The sequence below is a fragment of the Arachis stenosperma genome, chromosome 5 (assembly GCF_014773155.1).
Source record: "Arachis stenosperma cultivar V10309 chromosome 5, arast.V10309.gnm1.PFL2, whole genome shotgun sequence".
Taxonomy (NCBI): Eukaryota; Viridiplantae; Streptophyta; class Magnoliopsida; order Fabales; family Fabaceae; genus Arachis; species Arachis stenosperma.
Genome location: NC_080381.1, coordinates 126,625,770 through 126,639,447, shown reverse-complemented (window position 1 = coordinate 126,639,447; position 13,678 = coordinate 126,625,770). Strand labels below are relative to the sequence as shown.

General features: G+C 33.0%; 1 protein-coding gene across 1 annotated transcript; it reads right to left on the bottom strand.

Moving 5' to 3' along the window:
* Positions 1–556: 556 nt before the first annotated feature.
* LOC130979202 (protein REDOX 2-like) lies at positions 557–4,193 on the bottom strand. Its single transcript, XM_057902579.1, has 4 exons — positions 3,640–4,193; positions 2,846–3,092; positions 1,701–1,880; positions 557–981 (listed from the first exon to the last, which is right to left on the bottom strand). Exons 1-4 carry the CDS (start codon positions 3,954–3,956, stop codon positions 757–759), a joined length of 969 nt encoding a protein of 322 aa, XP_057758562.1. The 5' UTR covers positions 3,957–4,193; the 3' UTR covers positions 557–756.
* Between the last annotated feature and the right edge of the window lie 9,485 nt (positions 4,194–13,678).

Below are 13,678 nucleotides of genomic sequence, written 5' to 3'. Positions count from 1 at the left end.
TTTCTTCAAGCTTGGCAAGATTCTTAAACAATTTACTTATATGGATAATGCAAAAGAAAAAATGTATTTGTACCATTTTTTACATTCATACACTTTGTTGGTATATTTTTATAAGAGAAAAAAAACAAACTCTTACATTCAAATGTGTATAATTAAAATTTAGCTTTTTCCCTAAAAAAGTTATGAAAAAAAGTGTATATATAATTTAAAAAAAAACACTGCTAACAAGTAATATTGATATTGATTTTTGGGGCAGAAAATCTTTTTAGCAAGTTAGTAATTTATTATTATCTTTGATGAATTATTTATAAACTGTTGGTTATTTATAGACTCCTAAATCTTAATCATTCTCCAGAAAAATTACACTAGAGAATATTCTGTTTCACAAGGATTGATTTTTGTACTTATTTATTTATCTTTTAGTGAAATAGTGTTTCAGAAAATAAAAAAACTATAGAGCATTAGCACAACCTTTGAATGGTGGCTCATAACAATAGGGCCACGTGGCCATGATTACATATATGAATGAATATGACAGAGGAAATTAAACCTCACATACACAAATGTCACATTCTTATTCACCACTCAAGTTCTCAACCAAAATACATTTCTTAACTAAATGCTTAGATTAGTTATGTCCACATACTATATAATATAAAGATAAAACCAACCATGGCAACACACAAGAAGTGAAATTCAAATCATAAGAGTTTATTAGTAATTAATTAAGATCTTAGAATATATGTTTGATTTTGTTCAAACATCACCATCCCAAAGTTCTTCCAATGTGTTGTAAGAACCATGCTCAGAGAGCCACATGTCCCCAGTGTATTGCCTTCGCTGTGGAACATGCTTGATCTTCTCTAAATCTTCCTCACTCAGCTCAAAATCAAATATGTCAATGTTCTGTTTCATCCTCTCTTTGTTGAAGCTCTTCACCATTGCACTTGAACCTTGTTGGTATGTCCACCTAAGTGCTACCTGAAATTAACAATTTTAGGAAGCAATTAAATTGATCTTCACTCAGAAATCAGAATAGATAATATTACATATTTTAACTCTTAATTTCTCTTAATTTATCATTTTTAAATAATTTTTTTGTCTTTATAAAATATTTATTTTTTTATTTGTTTTGGTTTTCATAATTGATTTTTGCATAAGAAGTTAAATATTGACCTGACGACTTACATTTAACGGAATAAATTAATAATACAAATTAGATAATTTTACTAATATATATGTGTTTTAAAAGAAAATTTTAAGAGTACTATAAAAAAAATATTTTATTAAAAGTTATTGAATTTTTTTCAAAACATTGAACATATCAAAAGTTGAAGAAAGTTATCACATTTTTAAAATATGTCCTTAAACTACGAGGTAGTAAAATTTTAAATTAAAATAGATAACTTTTAAATTTTAGTTTATAAAAACGAAAAAAACAACAAAAAAGTTATAAAAGCCAAAACTAAAAGTGAACTTTATTTTAGACGTAATGAATGTCACCTAAACTATAGAAAAAGACCACAATTCATCTTTGGCAAAATATAGAAGTATCACGTTAAGCTCAATGTTGCTTAATTTTACAAGAGATTGGTGTTGTTACGTTTTACAAATCATGAGATTCGTGTGTAATTTGATGAATAAGTAGTGGATCTGTATAGAAGTATAGATGAATGACCATGTTCATAACTTTGAATTACCTGAGCTACATTCTTCCCTTTGGCAGCTGCTATGTCTTTAAGGATTGGATTCTCCATGACTGCTCCTGAACCCCAAAATATGTTATAAGCTCCAAGTGCTGACCAAGCACTAACATGAATTCCTTTCTCCTTGCAAAACTCCCTCAATTTCCATTGCTGCCAAGATGGGTTCATTTCCACCTAAGAAAACCCATAATTTACTATCATGGTTTTTGAGACAATTATAATTAGAGTAAAGTGATAAATAAATCTATGAGAATTTATATTTTGCACATATTAGTTTTTAGAGTCTTTTAGGATAATAAACGTGGATAAATTAGTTTAAATTAAGATATTTTGCTCTAATCATAAGAGTTAATTTAAAAGTAATGGAAGAATTATATTGATTTTTTTTAGGAACTAATATATTTGAAGTTTAAATTTTTAGTATTTACTTATCACTTAATTTTATAATTAATACAAAAGATAAACTCCTAAATATTTAAGGACAAAGTCGTCATTAAATATTTTAAAATTACAAAATCAGTCCCAAAAAAGAAAACAACAATCTAGTACAAATCATACTACGTTGATCAAAAGTATAATGTGAACAACCAAACCTAATATATAATAAGCTACTCTTTCATTATGTGTTAGAGACACCTAAGGCTGAGTTTGATATTGTCAATATTTTTCTAAAGTTATTTATATTTTTAGACTTAATATTATTTTCAAAAGTAATAGTAATTATATTTAGTAAAATAAAAATTATTTTTATAAATATAAGTTACGATAATAATATTTGATAAAAATATATTTCTAAAAACTAAAATGACCATAATAAATATGAAAGTAAAGAGTAATATATAAGTTTTTTCACTTTTAATATATACAATTATATTAAATTTTTCTTAATTCTAAAAATTACAAATTAGTATTGAGAAGTATCTTTATAAATGTTTCTAAAAATATTTCTAACTTTTAAAACAAACAAACATAAGTATATAAACTTTTTTGTTTGTTATATACAAAAGATTAGTTTATACTTTTAAAAAGAACAAATATTTCTCTAATAAATATTAATAAATTCACCTTAAGGTTTGCCCTAGTAATAGTTTGGTAGCAAAATGGCAAAAACAAATAGATTGATCAGTGAAGCACGAAACCTGATGAACTGCAGGGGGGATTGTAGCTATTTCAAGCAATTTGGTGAGTTTCTTGATACCATAATTGCATATCCCAATGGACTTTGCTAAGCCCAATTTGTAACACTCTTCCATTGCTTTCCATGTCCCTTCTATGTCAAATGGGAGAATATCTTCTTTGGAAAACACTACTGGGTTTTCAAGGTCATGTCTAAGCCTCACTGGCCAATGTATCAAATAAAGATCCACATACTCTGTTCCCAGCTTTCTATAACAATATGTTCAAAGTAAAATTAGCATAGTGAGAGACTAGGACTGGAACATAAAGTTATTACTTTGTTTAATTTCTTTTAACCCTTTTTCTAAAAGAAATTAAGAAAAGAAAAAGTTAGTTAAGAAATGTTTTTTCATCATTTATACAATCATATTTTATGTTGAAACATGTTATTATCTTATATATTCAATTAAAATGTTAATTTATTAAAAATATGAACATAAGTTACCTTAAGCACCTCATAAATGCTTAATCATTTCATTTAATTGTAATTTTTTACATATTTTTTCTAGTTCTCCGTAATATCCTTTAAATTGGCAAGTCAAATACTATCTATTATTAATACAAGTCGACTAATTCAAAAACCAGTGAACTAATCACTCGACTAATATGACTTATCAAATTTAATTTTACAAGCAGCTTTACTGAAAAATCTCACAGGTGATTTTCAATAAAATTGTCTCTAGAATGAAATTCTTACCCAGCCTAAGACAGAAAAATAAAATAAAATAAAATTTGGAGTAAGGAGATGATTGCTTACTTTAGTGAGGCCTTGAGAGCAGGAAGAATAAGATCATGGTGAGCATGAGTGTTCCATGGCTTTGAAGTGATGAAAATGTCATCTCTGCTCTTGATGAGTCCTTTGTCGATGGCTTTCTTGACAGCCAAGCCAATGGCTTCCTCTGTTCCATACACGGCGGCGCTGTCGAAATGGCGGTAACCGGCTTCAATGGCATCAACAAAGATTGATGCAAGTGTTTCATTTGAAGGACGATTCTCCACCGAAGTTCCCATGCCCAGAACTGGCATTTTGTGACCTGTGTTCAGCAACACATCCGGGACTTTCTTTTCAGCCATGCTTCTCTCTTCTCTCTTCTTTCTTCTTTTGACGCACAAAAATGTGAATGACAATAATTGTGTCAAACAATCTCCTTTTGTTTTCTTTTTAAAGTGGTTGTTGCAGTGTTATCATGGCACAAGATGATTGCTTGTCCTAATGTTAGATTTTTTTTTTTTTTAATAAAGGGAATCTTTGCTCGTCGTAAGGTTAGCTTTGATTTCCTAATTTGGGCGAATATTAAGGTGCAGAAATAATTTTCATGGAGTAAATTTTGTGTTCTTTAGAGTATTTTATTCATTTAATTTTCTAACGAAATCAAATAAAGTCAGAAAGATAAAAGAATAGACAGAAAACAATAAATGGTATATAATAGATATGGTGGAGAAAGAAATTTTTAACTACTAAGGATAATAATTTCGGGGTAAATTATAAAATAATATCAAAATAAAGAATGAAGTACACACCAATGTTTCTTTATCACAAGACAAGAACATTAATAATTTCTTCTTAGTCGTAATTAGATTTGTTTGATCAATTAGTCGAATTCTCTTAACACCTTAATCAGTATAAGATGCATGTGTGTATAATTGCATTATCGTATATTTGTTGCTTTAAAATTGTACTAGTAATAACATGAATATATTTTTGCTAGTGCAATGGAAAGTGATAATAATGGAAGAGGGAGACAATAGAGTGTCCACTCGTTGGGATATTTGTTTGAGATTCTGGGCCCACATTTTAGGCTTTGTTACGTTCACCATGATACTAAGAAACAGACACATGTGAAATTATTGTGCATATGCATACAATAAAGTTTGGAGACGATGCATAAACTGGCTGCCACGTAGAGAGATGGTTGAAAACGATGGCTACTACCAGTGACGGATTCAGAAAATTTTAGTAGTGGGAGCAAAATTTATATAACATCATAATTATTTTTATAATAAAAATAATATATGTATATAAAAAATTAAATATTAAATTATTTATTAATTATTATATATCTGTGTATAAATATATGTATTGTTTAACTTATTTTTAATGTGTATTTTATATTTTAATATATATTTTATACAAATAATTATTTTTTATGTACATATAACATAATTATTGTTATGATTATATTTTATTATTGTAAAATATGATTAGCCTTCAAAATATCTAATATATAAATTACAATACTAAAATAGTAATTTAAATAATAATATATAATTTAAATTTCTATTATTTTAGGTTTTATATTTTAAAAAATTAAATAATTTTTCTGTTAACTACCATCAAAATTTCTCTCTTTTTATATATATTACTAAATAATTATTTAAAAATTCACTTCCTAACACAATTAGAAGTTGACTCTTATTTATATTTATAGTTAAAAAAGTTCTTTCAATTAATACAGTTGTTATGCAAAAAATAAAGCTAATTTAAAAAGAAGATAAATAATATTCTTTTGAGTTGATTTTAAAAAAAAAACACTAATTTCGTTTAAATTTGAGAATTGATCATTCTAAGTTCTAACGAATTTCTAATATAAAATTTTTAAATTGACGATTAAATATCAAAAATTGAGTAAAAATTTATTGTGGGATCAAATTTAATAATCTAATGGGGGCAAATAAATATTATTATCATATACTACTCAAAAAAATTCTAAATTGTAGTGGGAGCACTTACCCCCACAACAATGTATGTAGAACCGTCCCTGGCTATTACTACATTATTGGCTTAGAGTTGGCTTCACTATGCCGGAGAAATAAAATAAGGATTTTATTTTTACTTACATAAAAAAATATTATTTACCATTTTATTTAAGAATACCAAGATTTATATTTTTCTGTATTATTTCACGATTTTTGTAGTCAGTTTAATTTTGTAGATTGTACCAACAAAACTAAAGAAGATTTTGCGGATAAAGACACCAAAATTAGTAACATCTTTGTATCATTATTTCACAGCAGTAAAAGCGACATAAGACTTGCATTCAGTTTTATGTCAATTTCGCATTTTAAGTGAGTGAAATTGACAAAAAAAAATATATATCTCAATTTTTCTGTTAGAATCGGTGAAATAACACCGAACAAAGCTTTTAAAATAGCACAAGCACATACTTTACTTTTTATTTTACACTTGAAGAGAATAAAGAGAGAGTGAAAAGAAGGAAAGGAAAGAAAAATAAAAAATAAGAAGAGGAACAAGCAAATTCTGTCGAGATATGCATATTGTGGGTCATTTGATTGAGCAGATTAGTATTTTAGGTGTGTATCGTCATCATAAATGTCTCATGAGTTCTGGAAAAGTTGTGATCACACCAAAATGTGGTGTTTTCATAAATCAATTTTTTCTTTTAAGGATAAGTCTTTAGAGTTTCATAAGCCAGCTAATCTTGTACCACTGCAACATGCTTCCTCCCAAGTTCCTTCTATACCTATAGTACCTAAACCTGTCTCAACTATGCCTCCCGCTCTATCTGTGTCTAAATCCCTCTCTTCTTCAAATTCTACAACCCAACCGCTTGCCTTTTCTCCTTTTTTTATACCAATACTAATCTCAGATATTGAAATTGTCCTTCATGATCTGCCACAACTTCCTCTCTCTACTTCTCAAGTTCCATCTCCGAATGCTCACCTCATGATCACAAGGGCTAAAGCGGGCAGGGGCGGAGCCACACAGTGAGGAAGGGGCAATAGTCTCCCTAATTTTAATTTTTTATATGTAAATTATACGTAAATTTTAGTTTAATCTCTTTTAAAATTTTATTTTTATCTTATTTTATTGTATAAATATTTTTAGTCCCTTTCTACTATTTCATCTAACTCCGCCCTTGAAAGCGGATATACAGAAGCCAAGAGATCTTTTAACTAAATTAGAGCCCCGGATAGTGAGAGATGCATTGAATCATCCAAGGTGGCGAAAAACTATGGATGCAGAGTATGATACGTTGTTTAAAATCATACACAGAGATTGGTTCCATTGCCTCCTAGTAGATAAGCTACTGGAAGTGAGTTTTTCGTACTAAGTTCAACTCTGATGGCACCTTGCAGAAATATAGGATGTTCTTGATGGTTCAGAGCTTTACTCAATACCCTGGTGTTAACTTCAATGAGACATTCAGCCCTGTGATAAAATCTACTTCCATTCGCCAAATCTTGTCTCTGGCCTTGGCTAATTCTTGGAAAATCAGACAACTAGATGTTAATAACGCATTCTCACATGGTGAGTTGAGTAAAGATATCTATATGTGACAGCTTCAAGGATATGTGAAGGGTGATAATACGCTGGTGTGTAAGCTTACAAAGGCTCTAGCATGGTACAACAAGCTTGCTACTGGGCTTCGAGAACTTGGCTTTGTTCCGACTAAGTTTGATATCTCGATTTTTACTAACTTTATGAAAAGTGTGAGAACGTTCTTATTTGTGTATGTAGATGATATCACCTTTGCTAGTGAATCTGAGGTCATTATAGTTGAAATGATTGTGAAGCTAAATAAGAAATTTGCCTTGAAAGATATGGGCGAACTTCAATACTTTCTTGACAGTCAAGTTACTCATCACTTCGCTTTAGGAAAAAATTTACCCTCCCAACAAAAATACATCACTGATTTGCTTAAGAAAGCAGGTGTGGATGATTGTAGGCCGTGCTACACTCCTCATCCACCCATGCTGAAGTTGTCAGCAACTGGTGGTTCCACATTTACTGATCCCTCTCTGTATCGTTCAATAGTGGGAAGCTTGCTATACCTCACTATCACTCGGTCCAAAATTGCTTATAGTGTGAGTAAAGTCTCACAATTCATACAAGTTCCCTTGAACTCACATTGGAGGATCCACTAGCTACATGGCAACAAAGAAAAAAAATGTTTGTATCATTTAGTTATTTAAGTTGATTATTAATTTGTTTACTTTTTCATTGATTAATATGATACATTATGACTCTATCTACTTATTCTAAACCCTTTTGTTAGAAAATTGAGCTAGGTCAATAGTCTCATCAAAATAAAGTCTTCTAGAAGATATTTGTTATAATCAAAATCTTATAAATATTCATTCTTATAATTTATAAATTAATACTTTTGGCTAAATTGAGTTCGATGATAAGCTTATCGGGGCTCAAGAGAAGCGTGTGAATTAGATCGCTGAGGGGTTGATCGGCGTCTATATTTGAGTATGAGCTATGAATGCAAACTGTGGGCTCCTGTAAGCTGGGGAGGATTTATGGTATAGGTCGTGTCTCCCCACGACTACTCCACGATTTTTTGATGTTGAGTCCACTATCGTAGAAGTGTGGACATAAGGGAACAAGTTACCTTGTTCAACAGGGAGCTACAGTATGACATGGAACGAGAGCTCTGACGATTGGATTTTTGACGGTTTAGAATTTCACTAATAAAATCTCGTTGTAAAGTATAGTTTCTAAACCAATCACTAATCCTTTCATACAAAAAGTTGTTTGTCACAAGTACAAACCCCTAAAATCTATAAACCGAAGTATTGGAACCTCGGGTCGTTCTCCCTAGGATTTACAATAAAGTGTCTTGTTATTGGTTGTGAGTTATTTTGGGGTTTTGAGATTATAGCCAAGAATTATAAAATGGCAAAGGAAATAAACTAACAACTAACAAAGCTCTTGGCAAGGTATGAGAACTAGAAGTCCTATCCTAGTTATCCTCTTCAATTGTGATAACAAATTGTCCATTGCTCCCACTTAGTTAACCTCTAATCATGGAGGAAAGTCAAGTGGATGAATCAATTTGATTCCTCAAGTCCTAATCAACTCCTAAAGGAAAGACTAGCTTTAGAGGCATTCAAATCAATTAGCAACTTCTAATTATCAATTAATTAGATAACTCAAGAGTCACTAATTACTCTACCTAGGCCAAGAGGAACAAAACCTACACTAAAATCCAACCAAGCATTTCATCAAACACTTGGAAGGCACAAAAGAAAAGCAAAGCAAATTGACAACAAGAATAGAATCTAACGACATTTATTGAAAGGAATTAACAACAACAATCAAAAGAAACACATTTATTATGAATTACCTTTTATTGAATTGGAAGAAAGTAGAAGAAACAATACTAGATCTACAACAAAATACAAGAACAACATAAAGGAGATTGCAATAAAAGAATGGAAGAAGAATGAATGTAACAACAAGGAATTGAGAAGATAGAAGTAGAAGAAGATGAATCTAAATCTAAATCTAAGAACTAAACCTAAACCTAATCCTAATTCTAGAGAGAAGTGAGAGCTTCTCTCTCTAAAACTCTAAAACTAAAACTAATGATCAAAAGTATCTAAAAATATGAAGAGAGTTGTCAATCCCCTTCAATCCTTGACTCTTATATGCATTTTGGCGCCAAAGTTGGTTGCTGAAACCTTCCCAAAATCGCCAGGCACGTGCTTCATTAGTGAGGTCATGTGCCATCATCGGCGCGTGCGCGCATGGTACGCGTGCGCGTGCTTGGCCTGTTTCGCAATGTGCGCGCGAGCGCCTTGTGCGCGTGCGCGTGCTTGGCTGACTTTGCTTCTTTGACTTTTTTTTTTATGCTTATCTCCACTTGTATGCTTCCTTCCTTGCTTCCTCTGATCTATGCTTAGCCTATTTCATCCTGAGATTACTAACAAACACATCAAGGCATCTTATGGAATCAAAGAGGAAATAGAATTTATCAAAATAAGGCTTAAAAAGCATGTTTTTACACTTAAGCACAAATACGGGAGAGATTACGAAATTACGCTAATTCCTAGGCTAAATGTGACAAAAGGCTATCAAAATACTCTAAATTCAATACAAGACAAACCGTCAAATTGGGGTTTGTCAACCTCCCCACACTTAAGCCTTAGCATGTCCTCATGCTAAAATAAGAAGGAACTAAGGGTCATGACATTTGAATGCAACTAAACTACATGAATTCTATCTAAATGCAATTATCTAAGCAAATGGAAATGCTTAGTTCAAATAAATCAATTTTTAAGAGAGCATGTGTAAGCACAAGAGCTAGGCAATAGGAATTAAGTCCAAACCACAATTGTATTGAATTATCAAAAAGAGTTCAAACTTGCAAGAATATAGATAACATGGGTGAATACACGTGATTGAACTTTTGAACCCTCACCGGATGTGTATCCGCTCTATTCACTCAAGTGTTTAAGGGTTAATTCACTCAATTCTCTTCTAATCATGTTTCCCAAAATTTGATTTTCTTCTAACAATCAACACTTATTCAATGCATGCATACATTCATCATGAGGTCTTTCATTTAGGTTGTAATGGGGTTAGGGTCAAGGTAGGATCATTTATGATTAAGTGGACTAGGATTGAATCTTTGATTAACGTAGACTTTCCCACCTAACCTATTTAATGACCTATACAAGTTCAAACTACTCTAACTACCCATTCTTCACTTTTTTCACATACTCATGTATTCTTATTTGGTTCATAACGTTTATGCATTGATTCCTTTTTATTGACTTCACTTTAGGGCATTTTGTCCCCTTTATTGCTTTTCTTTTTCTTTCTTTTTTTCTATATGCATTTTTTTCTTTTCTTTTCTTTTTCTCTTTTTTTTTTCTTTTTTTTTTCACTTTTATTTTTTTTTCTTTTTCTTCTTTCAAACTACATACAAGAACATCAATGCATAGGGTCCTTTCATTTAATCAATACATGAATATGTGCCCAATTCCTAAACATAAAAGTGTACTACCCCTTTTATCCCATCCAATGTTCCCAAGCCTCACCAACTTGAATAATAAACACTCTCACTAGCCTAGGCTAATCAAAGATCCAAACAAGGACTTTTCATTGGTTTTCCGCCTTGGGCTTGTAATGAGCTAAATTGAGAATAAGTTGGTTAAGCATAGGCTCAAAATTGGCTAATCAAAGGAATATAAAAGGGTTGGCTATTTGGGTAAGTGGCTAATGAAACAATGGCCTCAATCATATAAATGCATAAATACAAGAAATAAATGGATATATAGAATCGAGCAAATTAAGGATTATAATCATAGAAAGAGAACAATTTCACACAAGAGTGGAAAATAAGTGGTTATAAAATGTAACCACATCAATAGGCTCAAGTCTCACAAGCTTGTGTTCTCAATTCAATACATGCTTCACAAGGTATGAAATTCAAGCAAGTTTTCAAAAATTTCTTTCAATCAATTGGGTTAATGCCCTCTATTTAAGCTTCTTGAAAAAAAATCTCAATGTTTGACTAAGCATTGTTGTGATTGAAAAATCCAGAAAATTTCCTCCTTAGTTCACCCTTTTCCTTTTTCACTTAAAACCAATTTCTTATGCAAAAAGGGTGGCTAAGTATTTTGCAATTCAAAGTGCGATTTCTAATCACAATCTCAACTAGAAATAAAGATATGCAAAATGTATAAAGAGAAATTCAACTAAAATACGAAATCTATCATTAAAAACATCTAAAAACATCCAAACATCAAAATATCTAAAATCCAAAATAACTAGAAATGCATCAAAATATATATGCAAAATGTGCAAAATAAGATAACTAGGCTGAAAAGTTCACCGGTTCCCAAAAATAATGCTACCGGTGCCCTCCCCACACTTAAAACCAAGCATCGTCCTCGATGCTAAACCGGAGGATCAGTGGGAGGTACAACGATAGGTGCTGGCTCTGACTGTGGGACCGGCTCCGCCTGAGTCTGTGGTGGCTCTGTAGTGTCCGGGGCATCCTGCTGAACCGGTGCCTCCGCATCCTCCTCCTGATGATCCTGCTCATCGGAGGCTGGAGAATCGGGAAGTGGAGGTAGCTCAGCGCCCAAAGAAATCAGTGCCTGGTCCATCCTGTCTAAACGGCGTCTGACATGGCGTCTCTCACGCTCCAAGAACCGGAATAGACGCTGAACCAGGAGATAGGTAGGCTCAGGTGCTGCTGGAGGAGCTGTAGATGATGAAGGAGCTGCGGTGGAGGATGATGGGGCAGCTGTAGGGGCTGATGGTGAAGGTGTCCCAATGACAGCTCTAGCCCGAGAGCGGCGTCTAGCAGGTGGTCTCTCATGCACCCAACCACCCCAGGGAATAGTAACCTCCCTGTCATCAGCATCAGGGGGTGGTGGTCGCACATCATCATCCAACCACGGGACCTCAGCTAGGGCCGCCATACTCGTGACCAAGGTAGGAAATGGGAGTAGGCCATGAATATGCGCCCGCCACATACACTGTCGGATAAGCCTAGGGAAAGAGACCTCCTTCCCCTCCATCACACACCCAATCAGTAGAAGCATCTCCATAGGAATCTCAGAGAAGTGGGTGGTGGGAAGGACATAGCAAGCAAATATCATCTGCCAGGTCTTGGCCTCACGAGTCAGATGAGTAAATAGCATCCCTTTCGGCTTTGTATTGTTTGCATCCATAACCCATGTGGCATCTGGTATCCCAATAACAGTCCTGAGTGCCTCATAATCAAAAGTCATGCTGTGTATGGCTAACTCAGCCTGCTGATGGGCACACAGCTCATCGGGGACATGGCGGCACTGTAGCGCCTCCTTAATCGCAGTCTCGGTAATCATAATCTCTCTACCCCTCACCTGAACCGAATCCAAAGTTGGGCGGAAGAAGTTGCAGTAGAATTCCTTCACCCAAGATATATTGATATCACCCAATTCCCGGTCAACAAAGTCAATGCCCAAATCAAGGATTCGACCGGTAATGGACCGTCTCACATCATTAGGTAGAAGTAACTTCTTCTCAATGTTTAGCTTTGTGGTTCGATATCTAGAAAACCGGAGCTCACAGTATAGGTTGGGGAATTTGTCCGGGTTGGTGGAAGGCAATAACTGGTTTTTTTTTTCTCATCATTCAATGGGTTCTTAGCATAATGCTTGTAGATGGAAGGAATGGAGGGGGTAGAGTGTTTTCTCTTCTTGGAGGCAGTGGCTATGGCTTTGCCTTTATCCGACATCCTGAAAAATATGATAGAATATATAAAACATTTAGCATGTAGCAAAGAAGGCATGTTCAGGATACAATTATCAAAGAATAATCATGATGTTGCAATGAATATGTAAAAGTGAACAAGTGAACCAAGAAAAAAATGCAAACTCTATTAAAATCAACAACTCATCTTCAAAAGGCAATAATATCATCAAATGATTAAAAGAATTGTTAAAGATGGGAAAGGTGAGTGGAAGTTAGTTGGTTAAAGAAATTAGTTAGTTAGAAAAGTAGATTAGTGATATGATGATATTGATGCGCAATGAAAAGAGAAGTTGTGGTTCATGTTCACAGTGAATAATGCAAATCCGGGAAGTCAAAAAGAAACGGAATTTTGCCCCAAAATAGAATTAAAGACCAAAATGAAATTAGTTTCCTTGAAAATCGGGCAGCATTCCGGCTGAAAATTGGACGTTCCCGGATAGCAAATTAGCACAATTAGCACAGAAACAACATCAATTAGGTACAGCAGCAGTGGCATAGTATTCAGGCAACAAGAATTGCATAAGAACAGTCCAAAAGCAGCATACAATTTCCAAATAACCAGACAGCAAGTAAGCACATACGGAGCACTTATCAGGCCTAGAATCCTCTATCCAGCCCTAGCTACCTAACTGCAATTATTTCTATCTAACCTAACATGCAAAATTTGAATTTAACTAATTAACATGCAATTATAGTAATTAATCAAAACGAACAGTAAAAAAAAGGAAAAAATAGAGAAATAACAGACTGGAGTAGGAACCTGGGAGCAGAGAGGAATGAAGAAAGGAAAGGA

What these genes read in the sequence shown, in the direction of transcription:
- LOC130979202 (XM_057902579.1), bottom strand. Translation starts at nt 3,956, where the DNA reads ATGGCTGAAAAGAAAGTCCCGGATGTGTTGCTGAACACAGGTCACAAA. An exon ending in TCCCCCCTGCAGTTCATCAG is followed by an intron (nt 1,881 to 2,845) that starts GTTTCGTGCTTC and finishes GGGTTTTCTTAG; the next exon opens with GTGGAAATGAACCCATCTTG. An exon ending in AAGGGAAGAATGTAGCTCAG is followed by an intron (nt 982 to 1,700) that starts GTAATTCAAAGT and finishes TGTTAATTTCAG; the next exon opens with GTAGCACTTAGGTGGACATA.